Below are 20,862 nucleotides of genomic sequence, written 5' to 3'. Positions count from 1 at the left end.
GGGTGTTTAAACTTGGCCCTTCCGAGAGTAGTATACTTTTAAAGGGTTTACTACTTCAGTAGATGTCCGCTTTCAAGTTTCCCCTCAGTCGACAGCCATTTTAAAAATTATCGAGTGCTCACGATGGCTTTCTGCGTCAATAGATGTTTTGCAAGTCTACGTGCACGAAGAATAAATAGAGTTGGATCTACAATAGAAGCCTACTGTATTAGCCATCGCACCTTGTCATCCTTGTCACAAATAATGTCGAGACCGTTTCCTACCGAATCAACCATTCGTGGAGACTCAGGGAGAACATACACCATCCAAGAGATCCTTACTCAGCGACAAGATCATACATTAAACGTCTATCGAGCGAGGTTTGCAATTATGCCCTGACAAATTTTAAAATCATCGTCCAAGAAGCTGACATATGCGAAGTGCCGAAGACAAAAGTTTCATCATTAAAGATATGATCCCGGGTGAATTCGAATATCAACTGGAATTACAGAAGCCGTTATTCTGCCACCCTAACTTGCGGACGGTTGTTGATACCATCCTGAGTGTGAGCAATTTGTCTATCAATTCTTAGGTGGCGATCTCCTTCGGATGAGCAAGAGAATTGCTTCCAAGGCCACCAAAACGAGCGTTCTACGAAGTGATCTTGCTGGGCTGGCTGAACTTCAAGATAAGAACATCATTCATACGGGTAAGCTCGACCAATGATACACCGTTCACAGCAATTGTTTTTGCATTTGTTTGAACAGATATCAAACCAAACGACATTCTTCTCAATTACTCCGAGACGGAAGGAAGCGACCCCATTATCCAAAGTGTTCAAATCTCCGATCTAGAGGACGCTGTAGCTCTCCCTCCAGGGAAGAATCTCAAAGGCTGCCTTTGTGGCAACCAGCTCTGGCGAAGCCCAGAGTCTTGGGCAAGAGCCAAGCAGAACATATCGTCTGACGTGTTTTCCTTTGGAATAGTAGCTATATACGTAATCCTCGATGACATCATCTTCCTCGTCAGCGATGAAGAGCTGAAGGGAAATGATGCATGGTGGCATATTCTCCGTAGGCACATATCATTCTTGGGAGACGAGGATGGGTTTGTAGGCCTGCTTGATTATATTGGACAGGAGAACCCCTTCTTCGAGAGGCTGATTGCTCTCGCGGGTGACTTCAATGTGGAGAAACCGAGGAAACCATTTGCGTTTTGGCGTTATGTGGACGAGGGGTTTAGGGATCTGATTGCGGTTATGACGAATTTGAATCCAGCGAAAAGAATCACCGCGCGGCAGGCAATGGAGCATCTTTGCTTAAAATGTGAGTAGATAGTCTGGCACCAAATCTTCGCTTACAAGCCGGGTGGTAGATGCATGGGGCCTCAGTATGCAATAATATGCTGATAGGTCTATCTGCCTTGTATTTGTTAAATGCAAACTCTATGGGTGACAGTACAGTATCATTTTCTCAGATGCTCCTTAAATTGCATGGTCCCAAGACGAGGTGAGGCGCAAAGCACGATGAATGATGATAACAGTGTTTGCGACATGATTTCAAAATCTGACGGTGTCATTCGACTTGCGAAATGACGAAGGATTTAATCACATAATCTGGCCTAAAGTAAAAAGATGCTACACGCTCTCTACGCTACCCAAAAGACGACAAGGCTAAAGGATGCACTGTGACGCCCCAGTATATAATCCGAACAAGAAGAGAGACACAGCCAAAGGAACATCCAACGCTAATAAGAAGATGTACACGCAGGCTATGTACCATATGCATCTCTCAGCTTCTCGAAATGCGACCTCGTCTCAGTACCCAGACGGCCCTCTACATCCGCCAAAATAGTAACTACTAGGCTGTAATTGTTCTGCAGGAAGCGTTCTTTCTTGCGTTGATCACTTAGCGCTTTCGATGCTTTGGTGAGATACGCTTCGTACTCGTTTCTCAGGCGGCCAACGGAGACGCTGACGGGTTCGTCGTCGCCTGCTTCGCTGGAGAGGGCGCATATGCCATGAATGAGATTTGCAAAGCGTTGCGTGAGTGGTGTTGGGGCGGTTGAAGAAGCTGCGTGCGAAGAGGATGACGATGAGAGGATGGAAGATGCAGCGGAGGGCTTGTTGGGGAGAGATGCTGTTAGTTTACTGAGGGAGGTGCAATGGAGGTCGAGGATTTGTTGGAAACGGGGCCAGAGGAGCATGTTCGTTGCGTTGATATAATTCTCAACCGCAGGAACTTTGCGGCGCTGGAGTTCAAAGGCGAGGTGCTGATTGATCCGCACACTGAGGAGGATTCCCAGGGTGTCGGTTGTCGAATCGGTGAGTTGGCGCGTCAAGGATTGACCGAGGGCGAGGGTGGGCTCGAAGATTTGTGTGAATGTTCGGGAGATTGCGTGATAGTTTTGAGAGGGGGAGAAGTAGGTAGAGAGGAAGGTGTATTCGAAGGACGCATTGTCGATAAGGGCAAGATTGAAGGAACGGAAGGGCACTTCGAGGTAGTGAGCGGATTTCTCTTCCTCAGCGAGGTAAGCAGTGAGAGCATTGGGGCTGGTGCTCTTGAGTAGATCCATTCGACGACCCAAAGAGAACGCATCGTATGCCGAGGGAACTGCACGTGCAGTTCCTAGCAGCGCGCCACTGCGCTTTGCAGAGGGATCCTCGCCTAGAACGTCGTATTTGTCGAGGACATGGAGTTTGAGCTTTTCCAAGGCCGTGCGGTATCGTGTGAAATGGTTCAAATAATACCAGCGCATCGTATATACATAAGCCTGCGCGATCTGTTGCGCCAGCTCCGGCTGATGCTTAGCGAGGAAGGCATATAGATCCTTGTATTGCAAGAATGCTTGCTGTTGAATGATCTGTGCATTGATCGAAGGTGAGCGGATTGCTTTTATCTGTGCTACAATGTAATCACGGATTCGTTCAAGAGCTTTATTGGTGAGATCGTTGATCAGGGGTTGGATATCAGCTAGGGCCTTCCAGTCTGGTTGATCCTTTGATTTAAAGGCGATAGTCTTTGAGCGCGCAGATAGTTCAGATAGTGCTCTCACAAAGGCCTCATCGATGGGACCTTCTGCGATCTTGCGTACCACAGCGGGCGAGATACTGATATCTTCAACAGCTGGACCAAGAAGCTTCTCTACAACCTTTCGGTTCTCAAGTTTTGTGTTGAGCGCTATCGAACGATTCTGTAAGCTCTCGATCTCGGCGGAGACAGCACCAAGATCCGATTGAAAGTTTGTAAGGTATGTTTCAACGGACTTCAATACCTCGTCGCAGGCGACAATGGATTGATGCAGATCTAGAAACTTGTCTTTCTCCTTATCGTCTGGGAACATCATGAGCGATTGGAACATCATGGGCTGGGATGCAAACACGTACATTCTTCAACTGATTGTGCACTATATGTATGTACAGGAGAAGAGTGCCGTATCTCTGCTGTCTCCGCCGCCGCGAACTCCTTCAGGCTCAGACCGCCAAAGTCTATCTCTACAACCACGACATCCGGCTTCTTCGCGGGTTCTACAGGTGTGTCTACCCTTGTGACTGGTTTGCGCGGTGGTCCTCCCATGATAGATTCTAAAACTTGGATCGGATCGGGGACATTCGGTGGAGCCCCGACAGTCCCTTGCCTTCTGCGCGTAGAGCCATTTGGGGGTCGTACGGTGGACGGGAGACTGGTTGAAGAGGAGGCTGGGGAGTTGGCGAGCGATAGTGACGATGTCCTGGTGGGCAAGCCTGGGCGAGCCGGTAATGGACCCGGGCCTGAACCTGTATACGCCCTTCTAGGGGCTGGTGAGTAGGAATCACGACGAGGAGGAGGCGTGCCCGAGGGTGTTGATGCGGCAGAGAGGCGGTCTAAACCCCACATAGTGGCTTTATTCTATTGTGACAGGGCGGAGTTGGCAATGAGTCAGTTACGGAACCATCGTTTTTTGGTCAGAAGATGAATGTTTGTTCGAATTGAGAAGACAGCTTTTGTTGAACGTGGTTGTTGGCGCTGTCTTGGTTGTATTGGGATAGTTGACCCATGGGTGATGGACAAGAGGAGGTTAGTCATCGATATCGGATTAACAATCCCCCGATCCGGGGTTGTCTGTACGGCGGGGGCGAGAAGAGTATTTATCGTCCATGCAAAGGCTTTGATTCCTTTCCCCACTACTGCTCTCAAAACCCGACCTACGCCAGTTTTTCCTCTTCTACACAGTCGCATCAACACTCTCCTTTCCGTCACAATGGCCGACGATGCGCAGGTACGTCTCTCGATCCTGGTTTCCTTTTCGCATGTTCTTCCTTACCTTACCCCACCTTCAAAATCCACGGCCAGATTGCATTCAACACCATAACCGCGGACATCCCACAACCCTTCCCCAGCCGTCGCGCAACCCCAATCTTCATCACTGTCTAACTTTTGATCCTACAGCATGAGCACACCTTCGAGAGCGCCGATGCCGGTGCCTCCACCACCTACCCCATGCAGTGCTCTGCCTTGAGGAAGAACGGATTCGTCGTCATCAAGGGCCGCCCTTGCAAGATCGTTGAAATGTCTACCTCCAAGACCGGAAAGCACGGTCACGCCAAGGTCCATTTGGTCGCCATCGACATCTTCACTGGCAAGAAGCTCGAGGAGTTGTGCCCTTCCACCCACAACATGGATGTCCCCAACGTCCGCCGCCAGGAGTACCAGCTCGTAAGTGTGCACGCGACTGGAGGGGTAAAGTGGCAATTTTGACTGACCTAACTTCCAGCTCGACATCACTGATGATGGATTCCTTTCCCTCATGTCTGATGATGGCTCCACCAAGGACGACGTCAAGCTCCCCGACGGTGAGATTGGCGACAAGGTCAACAAGCTCTTCACCGAGGATGGCAAGGACACTAGTATGTTTACCCTTGCAAAAAACTTGAATCACTTTTTGCTGACCAAAAATCAGACGTCATTGTCCTTACCGCTATGGGTGAGGAGACTGCTATTGATGCCAAGGAAGCTCCCAAGGGCTCTTAGATGGCTTAAAAGGCAGATAGATGAACAGGGAGGGGGTTGGCGTTGTAATAAACGTCCGCAATATCAAAAGTGCAATGGGGGCTTCTGTATGGTTCCGTGCAGGGCCGCAGCCTGTTTGTCGTTCTTCAGGCCCCGCTCATGGCGACCCTTGTTTGCGGTTCTTCGGACGGATTGGGATTTTTCTTGCATTGCCGCTTTCTACGTATTGGGGACTAGCAGTTACGGATTTCCCCCTTACTCTAGATTATTCCCTGTGGCAACGAATAAAAGAATGATGAACTATGAAATGCAACGTCTGCCATTGGCGAAAATGCGAGTGAATGTGCGATTGCCGTATTCGGCTTAGCGGATATTTAAATTTGGAAAAACCCGGTACTTCTCACAAGCCTCGTCACATGCGCGAACCAAGCTTCAACAATTCCAGAATGAAGCCAAGCCAAGTATTGGACCGTTGATCTGAGCATACGAACAGCCCTTCTGGGCACGCAAGCATCATGGATGGGCGGAAGAAAGGGCAACGTTGCGGGATTGAGGGGTGCCGTTCCAGGCTTTACGATGAAGGCGAGGATGGATTCATGTACTGTGAAAATGGCCACCGGTCGGTTGTAAGTGAGGAATTATAGGCAATCGAAGTATGAATACTGATGAGTATTAGCAAGTAATTGCTACCGAGGATGATGACAACTTTCTAGGCGCTCAGCGCAGAGACAAAACCAGAAAGCGAAGAGAAGACGAGGGAGAAGGACATGTGGGGATATGTAAGTGTCCAAATTAATCTAACATGATAATACTGCTTGTTCGGTATACGTCGATGATTTGCGCCCTTAACCAGCCATTTACAAATGGAGCCGTTGATATTCGAAATGCTAACTTGGGACTGAAACAGTACTGAAGGGCAGAGAGGCGCTGAATCTGTACCTGAAAAGCCTGCAACTAGTTCTTCGCCATCAAATATGGTTTCTGGTGCACGACCAAGGGCTTCCTGCAGAACTCGAAACGGTTGTGTTTGACCTCTGGACTTTGCGCATCATGCAGCTTGAAGAGAAGATTGGAGAATCCCAAGCTCATTCGTCCCAATCCCAACTATTCACCTCGTCTGCTAGCGAGGGAGAAGAGACCGAGTCAGAGAAACGGACGACCTCCAGGGAGAAGAAACTCAGCCATGCACCGAGTCTCATGGACACTCTCGCTCTATGCTACCTAGGGATAATCACCCTACGCCTGCCACTCACAATTGGAGATTTCCACACTTGGGTGGTTGATGGGAAGCTGGCCTATTGGGGCGCTTTGAAGTTGTTGCCGGAAGCCATGGCACAGAAATTACCAGCATCGTATCACAGCCTGTTATTTCCAAATGCTGCCTTCAAAGTTAATCGCTTTGTTGACACCATCACCAACACTACAATAAATCTCGGACAGGAGTACGGTGTCACTTGGCCTAGACTGAATTATCCGTTACTGCTATTTCGACTTCTGAAAGAGCTTGCTCTGCCACTGGAGCTGTATGAAGCAACCATCCGCCTAGCACGCCTCATCGACTATAACTTCACGCATCCAAAAGTCTTTGAAGCCTATTCCGGTATTGCACGGCTTCCAGAAGCACAGCTCATATCCTGCCTTGTAGTTTCTGTGAAGCTTTTGTATCCATTTGATGGAATAAGACGCTACCCAAATCACGACTCAGAGCCGGCCGCGACCTGCATGAATTGGAAGACATGGCACCACCATGTATCTTCTGTTCGCACACAACAATCGGGACAAGCGAATGCATATACCAAAGCGGATCTCATGGCTATACAGGAAAAAGACATTTTCTCTATGTCTGAGGACCAATTAGATCAATACTTTGATTGGTACCAGGGTGATTTACTCGATTCCAACCACACAGTACAGAATAAGGATACCAATTTTCGAAACGCTTTATATGAGCTTTTTCCGGTTGATGCAGCACACAGCTCACAGCCACCGCAGTCTGTATCTCAGACACCAACGCACCAGCACACCTTGGAAGTTACTAAATTTGTACATGAGGATCTCAAATCGCGAGGTCCCGTTGACCAAGACGGGGCCCAATCTAATGTGAAGCGCCCGGGAGATGGATATGTATACTACAAAGATGTAGAGAGCATGCCAGAACCAGCAAAAAGGTTTTTCGAAGCATCAGTAAGGATAACAGGGTTGGATATGGACATGCTTATCCGTGCTGTCCTGCTCACTGAGAAGAAAGTGCAGAGATGGAAGAAGAGCCACCAGCAACACAAGTCAGGTGCAGCGGCGATAGGGAAATCGTGAACGCACACAAACATCGCTTTGCATAAAATGTCAGAGTACCTAGAGAGTCAATAACAATAAAATAAACACAGTAAAATGCATTAATTATAATCACCACACATCGTGTTCGAATAGTAGTTGGGTGATCAGAACCATCGCTCACAAAGAGGGCGGCGGGGTTTGGCGCCATAACTCTCGCTAAGCAATCGCACTAAGCACAGACCAGCGCACCTTCTCACACGAATTCGTGGTTCGCCTTCAACTTCGACTTCTCATCTTCAGACCGTTCACAGCCAACCCGACGAGATGCAGATCTTTGTGAAGACCCGTACGTTCATACCCATAATCCAGATGGATGCATTATCGGATATCCCAATCGTCATTGTCGCGACACCCACAGCAGTCGAAGGAAACCCCCGCGTGCATCATTTCGCATTTTCGCTTCGATTCTGTGGCGACAACAACAGCGACGATGGCTATCCGCATTGCTATCATCTCCAGGAAGCGTCTGTAGGAATATTGAAAGGCTGACTTTATTTTCATAGTCACCGGGAAGACTATCACCCTTGAGGTGGAGTCCAGCGACACCATCGACAATGTCAAGTCCAAGATCCAAGATAAGGAGGGCATTCCCCCGGACCAGCAGCGTTTGATCTTCGCTGGAAAGCAGCTCGAGGATGGCCGCACTCTCTCCGACTACAACATCCAGAAGGAGTCCACCCTCCACTTGGTGTACGTACCCATATCTGATGGCTTGGTATCGCTCTTCGTCTTGGACATGGCGGGAATATTGTGGGACGTCAGAAATGACTGCCTGAGCAGTATGGAAGCATGGCCAGACGGAGCAGCGACTGCGCTATCACCTGAATCAACCTCTTGAACATAATGACTGACATTTATACAGGCTCCGTCTCCGTGGTGGAATGTAAGACTTGCCAAGAACCCGTGTACGAGATTTGGAAATACTCACACCACTGTTTAGCATCGAGCCCTCGCTCAAGGCCCTTGCCTCCAAGTACAACTGCGACAAGATGATCTGCCGCAAGTGCTGTATGTTTTGACTCACTTGCACCCGATGAAAAAGAGCACCGCTAACTTCCCTCATAGACGCACGTCTTCCCCCGCGTGCCGTTAACTGCCGCAAGAAGAGTACGCCAAACCCTACAAGCCCCCCAACCTGAAGACAATCCCACTAACATGACTACCTCACAGAGTGCGGACACACCAACCAGCTCCGCCCCAAGAAGAAGCTAAAATAGATTATTCGCCCCCTCCTCAAATTCCTGGCGGGTATCAAGGCGTTTTCTTGTCCTTCTTACGGCGGACGGACTTATCTTGTTTGCTTTTTTCTTTTGCTCCTCTTTCGCTCTCTATCACCCCAAGCGCTGTGAAGGGCGGGGAGAAAAGGGCATTTAAATAACAAAAAGGGGAAGAGGGGGAAAGGGATCCAACGATTGCATGCAACGAGAAACCAAGATAACGAAATCGAATTTTCAATATCAAAAAGAAAAAAAACCAAACACCACGCCGACCTCTGCTTTCTTTGTGTTATGTTCTCATTTGTCCCTTGCTAGATGGATTCTGTTGACGATGTTTCGGATCGATGGACGCTACTCTCGTCGACTGCAAAGACAACGACCGACCTGCAACATGCAAAGAAAGTCCAGTCACTTCGAAGTCACTTCCCAAGAATAACTAACAACTCGTGCTGTGGAGAAACACATACCTCTTTCCCTTCACCAATCCCACCTCATCTCTCAATTATCGCCTACTTTCCCAATTCCCTCGCATCCCAACCTCCGATCCACGTATCTCCCAAAAAAAAAACATATGTCCTTTCTAACTCTGGCGGAAACCCCCAAAAGTGGCGCAGACAGCAAAAAAAAAAACCCAGCTGGCGAATTGGTGGGGCGAACGTCACGTGCCTTCGCGCCACACTCGTATCGGTATCACATGACGTCATTGTTTTTCCCCCCCAATCTCACACAAATCTCACATTTACATTTCCACGTACACATTCACAGGTTCGAGTATGATGGGTACGAGTAAGAATTACCTTACCTATTCTAAAGGGTTGAAGAAACAAATCAACTCGCCATCGAGTTGGCCGGGGTTTTCCATGTTCGCCTCGAGTCCTGCTTGCCGTCCTCGTCTCGTCTCCTCTCGTCTTAACTCGCCTCAGATTAAATAAAGCATGTGTATGACCAATCTGTCCGGGGGGGCCTTGAAGAGATGGGAGAAAAGATTGTCATTTATCTCGCCGAGTTTCTTTCCTTTGTCTTTATCGGTCATGACCGGTGTATCCTTTCTTCGTGGTTTTTCGCCTTTATTGTGCGGGAAGTGTGTGTGAGTGTGTGAGCATGTTGGCGTGTGGCATTTTCGCTTTGTTGGTCGTTCACTTTAGGACTCATACGCGAGCGCGTTGGGTGGGATGTATGAATGGTGGGGCGCGTCATGGTAGTTCTTTATTTTCTTCCACGGCGTGAATCTCGTTGGGAGGGGCAGGGGCACGCAGCTTCTTAACTGTGGGTAAGGGTTCTTTCTTTTTTCTCGCGATTCAGTGAGATGCACGTGTGTGGGGTACATATGCGATCAAGCACGCGCAGATGGGGGAGGTGAGCACGCGCAAGGATAGGGTCATTTTTTCGGAAAATTGGCTTCTTTTGGAAAATTTTGCTACACTGTCATTTTCATGTCCTCAAAAAACGGCTGGCCAAATACAGATAACACCATTGTTCCCACTTTTTCCAATACCGCCGTGCCCTTTCCTCTCCCTGGGTGGTGTGATGATGCAGGAAAACTCGAGAGAAGGAAGGGAAAACGAAAAGATCACCAATGCAAAACCTCGGGCGCATAATCCTTTCTCATGTACGTGATGAAATTGAATACAGCAGACTGTATCCTGACAGGAAGTTCTATCAGCGTAGAGAACGCGAGCCTGGGCAGTCCTTTCCATAACCAATTCAATGCGCCTAATCCTACCTCCTCTTCATGAGTCCAACCAGACCATGAATGTCCGTTCAGTGATATCCTCCGATGGATAGCAATGGGCATATACGCGAGGCATGTCGGGTAGGAACGCGTGCATATCTGCGAGGAGGGCGGTCGCAGTAGACGTGGATAGCTCCGTATAACACGGTGATGCAAAGGAGAATGAGATAAGGGAAGCAGGTTGCATGAAAATAGATGGGAAACCAAGGAAAGCACCATGATGGCCCAAAAAAATCTCCTGTACCTTGAATGCATTGAGACAATGATGAATCCAGGGGATGGCTTGGAGATTTTGGACAGTACTGGTACAGAATCAAAGAGAAAAAAAGGAAAGAAGGGTGAAATGGTGAAATGAAAAGGTGTCGATCTAGACAAAAGAGGAAATAGTATGCCAGTGGTATCGACAAAAACTCCGTCGCTATGCAGTGAGAAGGGGTGGTGTGGGGAGAGGCCCCGGCAGGTAGCCACCAGGTTGTTGTATAAGAGGTCGGATGGGTGTTTACAATGGACTTGTAATCGTGAATGGTCATCGATAGGAGACTTCGGAGCATGCGAGTGTGCTAAAACGTTGAGATGTAGTCTCTAAACACGCGGCTTCTTCCAGTAATATTGCTGCATCATATTAGCAAAGATGAGTTTGGAAGCAAAGCTTGTGAACGTACCTTGTGCTGTTTTCTGACTGCTCTGAGACCGGTACCACGGAAGCTGCCCGTGACGGCCTCGCGCCTCATCGGGTCCGTATCCATTTCAGGGACGTAATAGAATTCGTTCTCCAGAGCCTTGCCTGCAGCATCCTTGCCTGAGCGGGGGATTTCACCAACACAAGGGATGGTATCCATGAGCGACTTGAGTTCTTGTTTGGTGAGTGGCAGAGTGGATGGGGAAGGATCATTCTTCGTTGGAGTCTTGTCACCATCAACAAGCTTGTTGGCACAAGCTCTTAACTCGGCAGGAAGGTTACCGTGAATGAGTGAGAGCGGGATCGAGTGAACTCGCGAGAAAGCAAGCTGGTTGATGACATGATTCTTGATAGGCGATTCCTTGAAATGGATCGACTCGGTGAATGAGCGACGCTTGGGAGAAGGGGATGGTCGAAGAACCTTGCGGTGTCGCTGAGCAGAAGCACTCCCTTGAGTCGGAGTGGACGTCTTGAATGACTCGAGTCGAGGAAGGAGATTGTCACCGAATGGACCGAAGGAGTGGACGACAGGGTCGTTCTCCTCGTCGTTATCAGAGAAGTCGTCTGAAAAGGACGACAAGATACTCGACCTAGAATCTTTGACGGCCGAGCCTGGAGCCACAGAAGAGCGTGTAGGAGTGGTGCGAATGAAGGTAGCCTCGGCAGGAGTAGGACTATCTGGGGTGGGCTCAAGACGGACACCTCCTGCTTCCTCATCATCCTCGAAGATTCGAACGGGCGCGGGGGATTGAGCAGGGGCGATGGGAGCTCCCAACCCCATGAAGTTAGGTTGGCGAATGGGAGACTGGGACACGGGCGAGCGAGGGATGACGGGAGGGCTGGATGCGAGTTGGTCCATGGCAGGGCGACGGGTTGGCGATATATCGTCCTCGGAATCCCAAGTTCCATTCACAGCCCTTCCTGCATTGGTCGGCCACAAGATCATGACTCGAGCATCCTGTACATCCAGCATGATTTCCGAATCTGGATTCTCCGACACATACGTCTCGCCTTTGCATAGCTCGTAAACATGCCCTTTGCAGTGGATCTTAGCACCATTCCAACCCAAGCATTCAACCTCGACGAATCCGTGTGGGCACGACGCGTTGGGACCGTGATACGCAGCCTGAACGTGAACACGAGAGATGAGGCGATTGGCAGAGAGCTGATAGTCGGAAGAATTGGAAGACCTTCCCATGCGGACAATGTCACCATTGGCAGGCAGGTCGAGGGAAGGTACGTCTCCCAGAGGGACACGCTCTGATAGGGCCGAGATGGTCTGGGCCAGGCCTGCACGCGAATGCTGAGGAGAGGAGGAAGGAAAGATGCCAGTTGAAGAAGTCGGTACTGGCGTGGGATAGTACTTGAGCTGCTGCTTTGGGTAAGAAGGCGAGTCCTCGTTATATTTGCGTTTGGCAGACTGTGGACGCGGGAAGGGTGAAGACGAGAGGGGTTCGAAGGCCGGCAGCAGCGAGGGCTTCTTGGTCTGCTCGGGTGACCTCTCCATGCTTCCTCCCACGAGCGATTGTGGTGCAGAACCACCTGGAGAATTCATGACTGGAGAGGGGTTAGGTAGGAGGAATAAAGCGAAGTCTTTTCGACGCGCAGCGGGCGTGTCGTGTGGGTGAGGGACCAGCAGACGTCGGTAGAGAGAGAAGAGAGCGAGGTAGGAGAGAAGCGGACAGCCGGATGGCGAGCGACGGCTGGATGAACTCGCAGTCGGTAAGGTGTATAGAGAGAGAAGAAGAAGTGTGAGGATGAGAAGGAGAGAGGTCAGAGAGAAGTGGCCGCGAGTATTAGGCCCATGAGGTGAGGTCTGTGGGAGGAGAGGAGGTTAGGTGGTAAGGTGGTAGGTGGTGGTGGTAGGTGGAGAAACGCGGTTACGTGTGTGTGAAGGTCAGGCGCGGTCGTGCTGGGAAGGTGCCGTGCCAGAATGGGTGGAGATTTCTTCGCCTACCACATTCGAGAGACGCGACTTCAACCGTGCCCTATTACTATTCACATTACTCTACCCTCCACTTACTATTACTCTTCTACTCTACTCCTTGTTCGAATTAACTATTAATTAACCTTCTCAACTACGGAGTACTATTAAAGTCCATCCTATCCTGCGTTGATTATATATAAGAAGACCCCAAGACAAAGATACACACTCACACCTCAGACACAAGTCAATTCAATCCAATTCGACTCAATCGATTCTCTCTGCAGGACATCTGTCTACATGACGATTATCCATTCACGTCATGGTTCTTTCCTACGTATTGCTATTGCATATTCTCTTCCTAGCTTTCCCCTCACCGGCTAGCAGAGTAGTTACTCGCAGTAGTCGGTCACCGGATGTTAACTAGGTAAATGGGCAAATATCCTCCTCCCCAGTCTACTCAATGGTAAGTCAATCAGTCACGTATCGATGAGAATAATAATTATATTTTTCATTCCAGTATTCCCCTCTTTGTCTCACTCGATCTCTTTGAATGTTTCTACGAGGTATCCATCTTAGGAGTTGAGTGACTACACCGATTACACGCACACGCGCGCCCATGTCTAGAACCCTTCACACACGAATCCCAGACGGACCCGTGCTCGTGCACAATAGCACAATAAAAGCACAGGAACAAGAACAAGGGCAGGCAAGCAGGTAATTATGGTTCGCTTCTGCCCTGTGATGGAACAAATGTTCCTCTCCTGTTTCCCGTCATGCTTGTCATTCGCTCGGCATCCTGCAGACCCAGTCAGTAATGTAATTAGTGAGTTGGTTGTCTGTCCTCAATTGACCCGCTTCCCAACCCCTCCTCTTGTCTCTATTGTCTCTCGTCTCTTACGCCATCACGTTCAATTAGCGAATCCCCGTAACTGCTGTGTACCCTACAGCTTAAACAAATTCTTGAATTGACTACTTCGTATACGAGCTCTACCTTGGGAATAGTCGCATTGTCGGTGTGGTTTCTTTGTCCAGCTAGCGCCAGATCATTGCAATCGAGGAAACCTATACGAAATATTACTTGACAACGACTTCATCATGTACTCTCCCGTTTCCCTGACGGCAGCCTGCATCTTCTCGCTCATTACGTCCTCGTACTGGCCCCTCCCGAGCACCGCCCTGCTGACACCCGAAATCTCACTCTGCATCTCGTCTAAAACATTTGTGTACTGTATGTGCACAAATTCGTCCCCAGATGTCTTTCAATCGTGCCCAAAATGTCGGACGCAAAAAAAGGTGGTGGGACATGGATGCTCCCTAAGCAGCATACAGCATCACGCCTCTACACAAAAAGACAAGAAAAAGAAAAATTTCTGTTGCATGCATGTATGGAGAACTCCATGTAGTCTAACTCCAACACTACGTACAGAGTAAGTTACTGTAAGCAAAGACAAAGACCTCGGAAATGGCTTGCATTCGGGGCTGGGTCTCTTTGCGTTGCGTTGCGTTGGACCACCGAACGGGCCCTTCCTGCTAAGCAAGTAAACTTGTATTAATCCTCTCCACTTTGTTCGGCTGCCTGTGCTTTCGCGCAATGGTCGTGGAGCGAGAGGGGGATTCGCGACAACGGGTTTCAGCATCGACAATCGTGTAACTGGCGCGGGGCCATGCTGTGCTGCGCTGGTGCGCGTATGCTTGACGGGGGCTGTTCAATATAAGTCGTGCCTGTTGCAATTGAATGTGAATGGCTTCTGTTCGGACGGGAGCCTGTGACGGGACAATTGGCGGTTGGTCGCTTTTGGTCGTGTCGTTGAAATACAACGTGTTGATTGGCTGGCCGCCGCGGGAAACTAATCTTTCCCGTTACGGAAGAATGCTTGCTGCAGCTTGTGAAAGGTATTCGTCTGATCTACTGCACGACGAGCCATTGGAACAAGCAAACCATTTAGAAGGTTCTCTGTCTTGTCATCAATGTACACATGTCGTCACATATCTCCCCCAGAGGGCGCGACGTCTGAATTCATCGCCGTCAAACCCTACCGCCGCCCCTGCGCTGGGAACCTTGCCAACCCCGCTGCAGAGACACTTATCTAATGAACTGGTACTAGAGAAGGACGCTTCACTATGGATATACTGAACCATGCGCTCTTCAGAATCGTATGCTGATGCAGACAGTACAGTCTACGAATCCTACTTGAATGTGTCGCCGACGCGCGACTTCTTACGGCCCTGCCAATTCTCTAGGATGAACGCTGCTCTCAGCCCCAAGGTTTCGCGCTACAAGTACCCGGCGCGACACAGTCAGATAGACGGGATAGAACAGGCACAAAGTACTATAATAACATTAGAACAGGAGAAGAGATATATTATATTCGGTTTCTTCGACCCGCCTCGAGGGAGTTCGCGCCTACATCGAATAGTATACTACGAGGTAATGCAAGGTAAGGCTGTTGAGCTGCAACGCGCGCTGATTGGCTGGCAGACGGCTGCAATTCTTCCCGATCAGGAAGGAAGACAAGCGCGGGGCCGCGGAAAATGGTATCGCCGCAAGCCGGGGTCTGAGGACCCTAGTCTGCAAAAAAAAGTTCATCGAGACAACAGCCGTGCAGCAGCAGCAGCCAGTGACCATTGACCAGAACCCTACAACACACACACACAACCATGGCCAGATCAAAGCAAGCAAAGAAGACGGATACCCCCAAGAAGTCGGAGACCAGTGTCGCCAAATCGAAACCCGAGGCACCGCTCACCAGCAAGGTTTCCAATGGCACACCGTACCAACTCGACCCGGCGCAAGTCGAGCGTGCAGCCACTGCACTCATTGCGCACATGAAGAAGCATGCCCAGGAGAAGGAGGAGAAGGCGAGCAAGAAGAACCTTGCAGCCGACGAAGACGAGCCGGAGACGAGCGACGCTGCCATTTTCCTCAACCTCACCACCAAGCAGCATGTCAAGGATAACAACAGACTGAGGCCGAACAAGATGTAGGTTTGCCGTACCAGATTTCCAGCCACATATTAACATGTCCCGCAGCGCACTTCCCCACACCATCCAGCCCAGCGAGATCCGCATCTGCCTCATCGTCGCAGATCCCCAGCGCGAGTACAAGAACATCGTCGCAGCCGATGCCTTCCCGGAGGACGTCCGCGCCAAAGTCCACCGAGTAATCGGCGTCGACAAACTCAAGAAGAAGTACAAGACCTACGAGACACGCCGCCAGCTCCTCGCCGAGTACGACCTCTTCCTCGCGGACGACCGCGTGACCGACAACCTCAGCAAAGTCCTCGGCAGCACATTCTACAAGGGCAAAGGCAAGCGGCCCGTCCCCGTCACGCTCTCCGTGCAGACCCCCAAAGACAAGGACGGCAAGAGGAAGTACGTCGCGAAGAAACCCGAGGACGTCGCCAAGGAGATCGAGTCCGCGCTGTCGAGCACGTACGTCCACCTCAGCCCCTCGGCCACCACCTCCATCCGCGTCGGAAAGCTCTCCCAGCAGCCCCAGCAGATCCAGGAGAACATCGAAGCCGCCGTCTCCGCCGTCGTCGCCAAGTTCGTCACCAACGGCTGGCGCAACGTCCGCGCGCTCCACATCAAGGGCCCGGCCACCATGGCGCTGCCCATCTGGCTCGCCGACGAGCTCTGGGCCAACGAGGCGCAGGTGCTCGAGGAGCCGTGGAAGCCCGCGCCCAAGGAGGTCGGCCCCAGCGAGAAGAAGAGGAAGTGGGATGCGTGGGAGGAAGAGCTGCTCGACGACGACGAGCTCGCCGAGCGCAGGGAACAGTTCGCCGCGGCCAAGAAGTCCAAGGCGAAGGACTCTGCCAAGGACAAGGAGTCCCGCAGCATCAGCAAGGCGAGCCGGAAGAAGCTGAAGCAGGATGCGTTGAAGTCGGTCCAGACGCCGTTGATTGCATGATATCCTCTACCTCCCCCTCCGCTTCCTCCACTACTACTACACATAGCAGCATAGTCATCATGAGATTTTATCACACCACGGCGTTGAGGGACACACCATTTCTGACGACCTATTCTTCTTCTCACGGAGTTTCAAACCCTGCTTCTGCTTCTGTTCTTGCATTTTGCTTCTTCTTCCTTGTTTTGCTGGGTATCTCGAATAAAAGCGCTATACTAGGGTTTTGATTGACCTTCCCCAACGAACGACTCCTACCATAGAAAAATATACATATATCTGCCACAAACCCAAACTACAACTCCATGACCTCCTCCACCTTGTCCTCGTTCTCCTTGCCCTCAGGCGAAAAGAACTCCCTAAACGCATCCGTCAGCACCTTATCCCCCAACTCCATATGCCTCCCCTTCGTCGTCTTAAACACCAACCCACCCTTCTCATCAAGCTTCCTCAACCCAATCCAATCCTCCTTATAAATCCTCCTCTCCCTCAACCCCACCACCTCCCCACTCGTCGCATTGACCTGCGAAAACCACCCCGTCTCCTTCGGGAAAACCGTCTCGTCGTCCTCGAAAACATACATCGCGAACTTATTCAACCTTGCAACATTCTCTCCATACGTTTGATTCTTGACGCTGCGCTCGTTATTCACATCCGCGAGGAAGTTCGAGTACTCGAGGTACTCCTCACTCGCGTCGCCGGTCCCCTCATCCACGCTACGGAAATACTGCGCGGGGACGAGTCGCGATTGCACGTAGTTCGACCATGTGTTTCCCTTCAAGAGTCCGACCCACGTCTTGCAGAGCCAGTCGGAGGGCCCGCACTCCTGGTACTTCGCGATGCCGTTGTGCTGGCTGCCGAAGGTGACGAGGTTGTGGACGGGCGGTGTGTTGCAGCGCTCGACGTACCCGCGTAGGAACTGTCCGCCCTGGGAGAAACCGAGCGCGTTGATGGCGGGGGCGGTGGAGAGGATGGGATGGGATGCGATGTCCGAGCAGACTTGGGAGAGTTGGAGGGTGAGGTTGCCGAGGAAGGTCGCGGTGCGGTCGGAGTCTGCGGAGGGGTCGAGGCGCACGTAGTAGATGAATGTTCCTGGGTTGATGGATTCGGCGAGGTCCCCAACCGAGCGCAGGCCGTCGGCTTTGTAGTTGTCGCCTAGGCCGTGCCAGATTACGAGGGGGAGGGGGTCGGAAGGTTGGTAGGTTTTCGGGGTGGGTGTTGCGAGGAGGGCGGTTGGGAGGAGGGCGAGGAGGGTTGTTGCGGTTAGGGGGGCCATTGTTTGTTTGGTTGCGCGCAAAGGCGACGGGTTGTTCGCAGAGCGTGGTTGTTGCTAGAGGCACTGGAGTCTCCTTTCTCGCTTCAGAGAGAGCTCGATGTTCGTGATTTTGGACGGTTCGAGTCCGAGTCTTGAGATGTGGGCCGTGGCGAGTGATGATGATGTCGAGTGTAGGTACTCGGATGTTGTCGAAGACGTCAGCTGGGGACTTAGGTTGTTCCGGCGGTCTGTGCTCAAGCTATCAAGCATGTCTTTGAGAGAATGGACTTGGGAAATTTACATGAGACTATTTGCATTATTCCATTCTAGCTATCAAATGTTGAGAAAAATGGGGAATTCTGTACGACATTATTGATTTCTATAAGCATTATAGGGAAGTTGTGGTGGTCGAATCTCTGCACGGTTAAGGAAAATCGTTATCATATATAACATGACATGGATATATGCATGTGTGAATTATAGTCAGCTATATTTTTGGCTTTTTAATATACCTACTCTATTGAACAGAGATGTAACCATTCATACGTATAATCGTCGCGCGTCTGCATCCCCCCTACGACTTATAATCCCACTTCGGCAGCTTCATCGTCCCGTGCTCATTCAAATGCCTATGCATATCGAAGCTATTCCACAACAAATGCGGCTCGTGGCCCCACCCCTTCCTCAAGCACTCAAACTCCGCCTTGTCGAAGTAATCCTGCAATATCGGCTTGTAATCCGGATGCGCGCACTTCTCGATGATCACACGCGCACGCTCGCGGGGGGAGAGACCACGCACGTCTGCGAGACCCTGCTCGGTGACGATGACGTCGAGGTCGTGCTCGGTCTGGTCGATGTGCGTGCACATGGGGACGATGCAGGAGACGCCCGTGGGGTCGGTTTTGGAGGGGCGGGTGGACGGCGTGTGCATGATGGAGTACTTTGCGGAGCGGAGGAAGTCGGCGGAGCCGCCGAGGCCGTTGAGCATGCGGGAGCCCATTACGCAGGTGGAGTTGGCGTGCGCGTAGATGTCGACTTCGACGGGGGTGTTCATGCCGATTACGCCGAGGCGGCGGATGATTTCGGGGGAGTTGGAGACTTGCTGCGAGCGGAGGAGGAGTTTGGGTGCGTATTGGTCCCAGTTGTCGTAGAAGCGGTGGAAGCCGTCGGGGGAGAAGCGGATCGAGGTTGCGGTGGCGAAGTCGAGGTTGCCGGAGTCGAAGAGGTCGAGGAAGGAGTCTTGGAGGACTTCGGTCCAGACGCGAAGGTTCTTGAAGTTGGCTCCGCCGGACTATGGGTTGAGTCAGTATCATAGGGGTTTGTGGAAATTAGGGGAGAAGGAACTTACGGCAAGGCCACCGACGACGGCGTTGGCGATGTTGCCAATGCCAGACTGGATGGGGAGAAGATTCTGGGGAAGTCTGCCATGGTTGACCTCGTGCTTCAAGAACTCAATCAAGTTAGATGCAATTGCTCGTGAGGTGTCATCCTCAGGTGCATTGGGTTGCGTCTGGTCAGGGTAATCGGATTCCACAATGGCGACCACTTTCTCAGGGTCGACGGGAATGTGAGGCGTTCCAATCCTATCCTCGGGGCTCATGACGAGGTAAGGCTTGCGGCGGGGTGGGAGGTCGGTCATGGTGATGTCGTGGAGGCCCTCAAAAGATGGAGCAGCAGTGTTGACTTCGATGATGATCTTGTCGGCCATTTGGATGAGTTCTGGCGAGGCTCCGACAGATGCTCCTGGGATGATACCACCATCTTCAGTGATGGCACTGGCTTCGACGATGGTGACGTCGAGTTTGTTGTTTGGCTTGTTGAGAGTATAGAAACTAATCATATGTTAGCATTAATACACTATGCATGCACCCACAAGGGGCAAATTCTCCATGAAAAGAACTCCAAATACTTACCCGTACATCAAATCCACGGGAAACATACTAAGATGCTTGTCGAAGAACTTGATGTTTCCATTATTGATACCCTTTGCAATCTCCTTGCCCACCTGATGCGGAGACCGCCTCTCGATCATGTTGAGTCGCGCCCATCTGTTCTCCGTCTCCGCACCCGACGAAGCTCCAACGAACAGATTGTACTTGAGCTGTCCCTGCAGTCCATTCTTCTCGACATGGTCGGCTAGTGCGGTGGGGATTTTCCTGAGGTGAACTACGCGTTAGTGGCGGGTGATTTGTGGCTGTTACGGTAGGGAAAAACAATGGGGGTGTGCAGCTCGGGTCAAGCTCGGACGTGCATAGATGGTAGGAATTGTGGATCTCATGCTGTTCCAATGCTCCGTTCGCCCTCGGGAAGGAATTCAGACAATTTCAAACTTGCAACTCAAGGGGCCGAAAGGGGCTTCCCAGGTGTCGAAATTATCTGTGTGCATGTAGGGAGGATGCACAGTAGGTTGAGAAATAGTAGGTTTGTCATACTTAGGATATCCAACGCCTGTGAAGCCACTCCAACCGATATAAGCGCCATTGGGGAAATGGTGCAGCAGGTCCTCAGCTTTCGCAAGCTTCTTAAGGTAGCTCGGTCTTCTGACACGGCTCTTTAACAGTGCTGAGGCAGACATGAGGAGCTTGCAATTGCTATTGTTGTACGAATCGAGTCCAGTTCTTCGGTCAGTCAGGTAACAGAGCTAGCTGGAGCTCTAGGGGTACTCAATTGGGTGTAGGACGATGGAGGAGGAGTGGAGAGTCTGCGAACAAAAGAAAGAAACGAAGTAACACAATCAGCGCAACGAGATGAAATGAAACGGGAGGAACAAGGCAACTGAAGAGGACCCTGGGGTATTTAAGTACTCCAAGGATTCCCACTAGGGATTGACATAGCTTGACTTGAGTG

At 50.9% G+C, this 20,862-nt stretch overlaps 10 protein-coding genes across 10 annotated transcripts; 5 read left to right on the top strand and 5 right to left on the bottom strand.

The window, feature by feature from the left end:
* Positions 1 to 221: 221 nt before the first annotated feature.
* Positions 222 to 1,312, top strand: BU24DRAFT_454799 (kinase-like protein; the record flags this gene model as incomplete). The annotated part of the gene is made up of 4 exons (XM_033531338.1): positions 222 to 359; positions 421 to 542; positions 572 to 688; positions 747 to 1,312. Exons 1-4 carry the CDS (start codon positions 244 to 246, stop codon positions 1,310 to 1,312), a joined length of 921 nt encoding a protein of 306 aa, XP_033378765.1. The 5' UTR covers positions 222 to 243.
* A 210-nt stretch (positions 1,313 to 1,522) lies between these two features.
* On the bottom strand, positions 1,523 to 3,995 carry BU24DRAFT_496433 (Sac2 family protein). Its single transcript, XM_033534195.1, has 2 exons — positions 3,365 to 3,995; positions 1,523 to 3,311 (listed from the first exon to the last, which is right to left on the bottom strand). Exons 1-2 carry the CDS (start codon positions 3,852 to 3,854, stop codon positions 1,750 to 1,752), a joined length of 2,052 nt encoding a protein of 683 aa, XP_033378764.1. The 5' UTR covers positions 3,855 to 3,995; the 3' UTR covers positions 1,523 to 1,749.
* Positions 3,996 to 4,141: 146 nt separating this feature from the next.
* On the top strand, positions 4,142 to 5,264 carry BU24DRAFT_427554 (eukaryotic translation initiation factor eif-5a). Its single transcript, XM_033529254.1, has 4 exons — positions 4,142 to 4,236; positions 4,407 to 4,673; positions 4,732 to 4,864; positions 4,918 to 5,264. The coding sequence occupies exons 1-4, from the start codon at positions 4,219 to 4,221 to the stop codon at positions 4,986 to 4,988; spliced, it is 489 nt and encodes a 162-aa protein (XP_033378763.1). The 5' UTR covers positions 4,142 to 4,218; the 3' UTR covers positions 4,989 to 5,264.
* Positions 5,265 to 5,385: 121 nt separating this feature from the next.
* On the top strand, positions 5,386 to 7,317 carry BU24DRAFT_378431 (uncharacterized protein). Its single transcript, XM_033524665.1, has 3 exons — positions 5,386 to 5,593; positions 5,644 to 5,746; positions 5,875 to 7,317. Exons 1-3 carry the CDS (start codon positions 5,483 to 5,485, stop codon positions 7,278 to 7,280), a joined length of 1,620 nt encoding a protein of 539 aa, XP_033378762.1. The 5' UTR covers positions 5,386 to 5,482; the 3' UTR covers positions 7,281 to 7,317.
* Positions 7,318 to 7,401: 84 nt separating this feature from the next.
* BU24DRAFT_58258 (ubiquitin-domain-containing protein) lies at positions 7,402 to 8,742 on the top strand. Its single transcript, XM_033534427.1, has 5 exons — positions 7,402 to 7,587; positions 7,805 to 7,991; positions 8,164 to 8,184; positions 8,242 to 8,274; positions 8,572 to 8,742. Exons 1-5 carry the CDS (start codon positions 7,566 to 7,568, stop codon positions 8,648 to 8,650), a joined length of 342 nt encoding a protein of 113 aa, XP_033378761.1. The 5' UTR covers positions 7,402 to 7,565; the 3' UTR covers positions 8,651 to 8,742.
* Positions 8,743 to 9,902: 1,160 nt separating this feature from the next.
* BU24DRAFT_58171 (uncharacterized protein) lies at positions 9,903 to 10,686 on the bottom strand. The gene has a single exon (XM_033534426.1). The coding sequence runs from the start codon at positions 10,503 to 10,505 to the stop codon at positions 10,089 to 10,091; it is 417 nt and encodes a 138-aa protein (XP_033378760.1). The 5' UTR covers positions 10,506 to 10,686; the 3' UTR covers positions 9,903 to 10,088.
* A 146-nt stretch (positions 10,687 to 10,832) lies between these two features.
* BU24DRAFT_356440 (uncharacterized protein) lies at positions 10,833 to 12,436 on the bottom strand (the record flags this gene model as incomplete). The annotated part of the gene is made up of 2 exons (XM_033523901.1): positions 10,833 to 10,862; positions 10,913 to 12,436. 2 exons carry the CDS (start codon positions 12,434 to 12,436, stop codon positions 10,833 to 10,835), a joined length of 1,554 nt encoding a protein of 517 aa, XP_033378759.1.
* A 2,686-nt stretch (positions 12,437 to 15,122) lies between these two features.
* BU24DRAFT_58087 (ribosomal protein L1) lies at positions 15,123 to 16,911 on the top strand. The gene is made up of 3 exons (XM_033534424.1): positions 15,123 to 15,284; positions 15,336 to 15,837; positions 15,887 to 16,911. The coding sequence occupies exons 2-3, from the start codon at positions 15,515 to 15,517 to the stop codon at positions 16,764 to 16,766; spliced, it is 1,203 nt and encodes a 400-aa protein (XP_033378758.1). The 5' UTR covers positions 15,123 to 15,284; positions 15,336 to 15,514; the 3' UTR covers positions 16,767 to 16,911.
* On the bottom strand, positions 16,601 to 18,207 carry BU24DRAFT_427550 (alpha/beta-hydrolase). The gene has a single exon (XM_033529253.1). The coding sequence runs from the start codon at positions 18,034 to 18,036 to the stop codon at positions 17,056 to 17,058; it is 981 nt and encodes a 326-aa protein (XP_033378757.1). The 5' UTR covers positions 18,037 to 18,207; the 3' UTR covers positions 16,601 to 17,055.
* Positions 18,208 to 18,320: 113 nt separating this feature from the next.
* Positions 18,321 to 20,749, bottom strand: BU24DRAFT_427548 (uncharacterized protein). Its single transcript, XM_033529252.1, has 4 exons — positions 20,448 to 20,749; positions 19,929 to 20,171; positions 19,364 to 19,847; positions 18,321 to 19,306 (listed from the first exon to the last, which is right to left on the bottom strand). Exons 1-4 carry the CDS (start codon positions 20,588 to 20,590, stop codon positions 18,590 to 18,592), a joined length of 1,587 nt encoding a protein of 528 aa, XP_033378756.1. The 5' UTR covers positions 20,591 to 20,749; the 3' UTR covers positions 18,321 to 18,589.
* Positions 20,750 to 20,862: the final 113 nt, after the last annotated feature.

Source organism: Aaosphaeria arxii (assembly GCF_010015735.1).
Source record: "Aaosphaeria arxii CBS 175.79 unplaced genomic scaffold BU24scaffold_11, whole genome shotgun sequence".
Classification (NCBI taxonomy): domain Eukaryota; kingdom Fungi; phylum Ascomycota; class Dothideomycetes; order Pleosporales; genus Aaosphaeria; species Aaosphaeria arxii.
The sequence above is the reverse complement of the archived record's forward strand: the minus strand, read 5'-3'. Positions and strand labels throughout refer to the sequence as shown.

Coding starts and splice junctions, on each gene's coding strand:
- BU24DRAFT_496433 (XM_033534195.1), bottom strand. CDS start 3,854: ATGTGGGGTTTAGACCGCCTCTCTGCCGCATCAACACCCTCGGGCACG. Junction 3,312..3,364: donor TGCACAATCAGTTGAAGAAT/GTACGTGTTTGC, acceptor TGATGTTCCCAG/ACGATAAGGAGAAAGACAAG.
- BU24DRAFT_427554 (XM_033529254.1), top strand. Junction 4,674..4,731: donor GCCGCCAGGAGTACCAGCTC/GTAAGTGTGCAC, acceptor CCTAACTTCCAG/CTCGACATCACTGATGATGG. Junction 4,865..4,917: donor CGAGGATGGCAAGGACACTA/GTATGTTTACCC, acceptor ACCAAAAATCAG/ACGTCATTGTCCTTACCGCT.
- BU24DRAFT_378431 (XM_033524665.1), top strand. CDS start 5,483: ATGGATGGGCGGAAGAAAGGGCAACGTTGCGGGATTGAGGGGTGCCGT. Junction 5,594..5,643: donor AAAATGGCCACCGGTCGGTT/GTAAGTGAGGAA, acceptor GATGAGTATTAG/CAAGTAATTGCTACCGAGGA. Junction 5,747..5,874: donor AGAAGGACATGTGGGGATAT/GTAAGTGTCCAA, acceptor GGACTGAAACAG/TACTGAAGGGCAGAGAGGCG.
- BU24DRAFT_58258 (XM_033534427.1), top strand. CDS start 7,566: ATGCAGATCTTTGTGAAGACCC. Junction 7,588..7,804: donor GCAGATCTTTGTGAAGACCC/GTACGTTCATAC, acceptor TTATTTTCATAG/TCACCGGGAAGACTATCACC. Junction 8,185..8,241: donor CTCCGTCTCCGTGGTGGAAT/GTAAGACTTGCC, acceptor ACCACTGTTTAG/CATCGAGCCCTCGCTCAAGG.
- BU24DRAFT_58171 (XM_033534426.1), bottom strand. CDS start 10,505: ATGCATTCAAGGTACAGGAGATTTTTTTGGGCCATCATGGTGCTTTCC.
- BU24DRAFT_58087 (XM_033534424.1), top strand. CDS start 15,515: ATGGCCAGATCAAAGCAAGCAAAGAAGACGGATACCCCCAAGAAGTCG. Junction 15,838..15,886: donor AGACTGAGGCCGAACAAGAT/GTAGGTTTGCCG, acceptor CATGTCCCGCAG/CGCACTTCCCCACACCATCC.
- BU24DRAFT_427550 (XM_033529253.1), bottom strand. CDS start 18,036: ATGGCCCCCCTAACCGCAACAACCCTCCTCGCCCTCCTCCCAACCGCC.
- BU24DRAFT_427548 (XM_033529252.1), bottom strand. CDS start 20,590: ATGTCTGCCTCAGCACTGTTAAAGAGCCGTGTCAGAAGACCGAGCTAC. Junction 19,848..19,928: donor CCCGTGGATTTGATGTACGG/GTAAGTATTTGG, acceptor ACATATGATTAG/TTTCTATACTCTCAACAAGC. Junction 19,307..19,363: donor CCGTCGTCGGTGGCCTTGCC/GTAAGTTCCTTC, acceptor CTCAACCCATAG/TCCGGCGGAGCCAACTTCAA.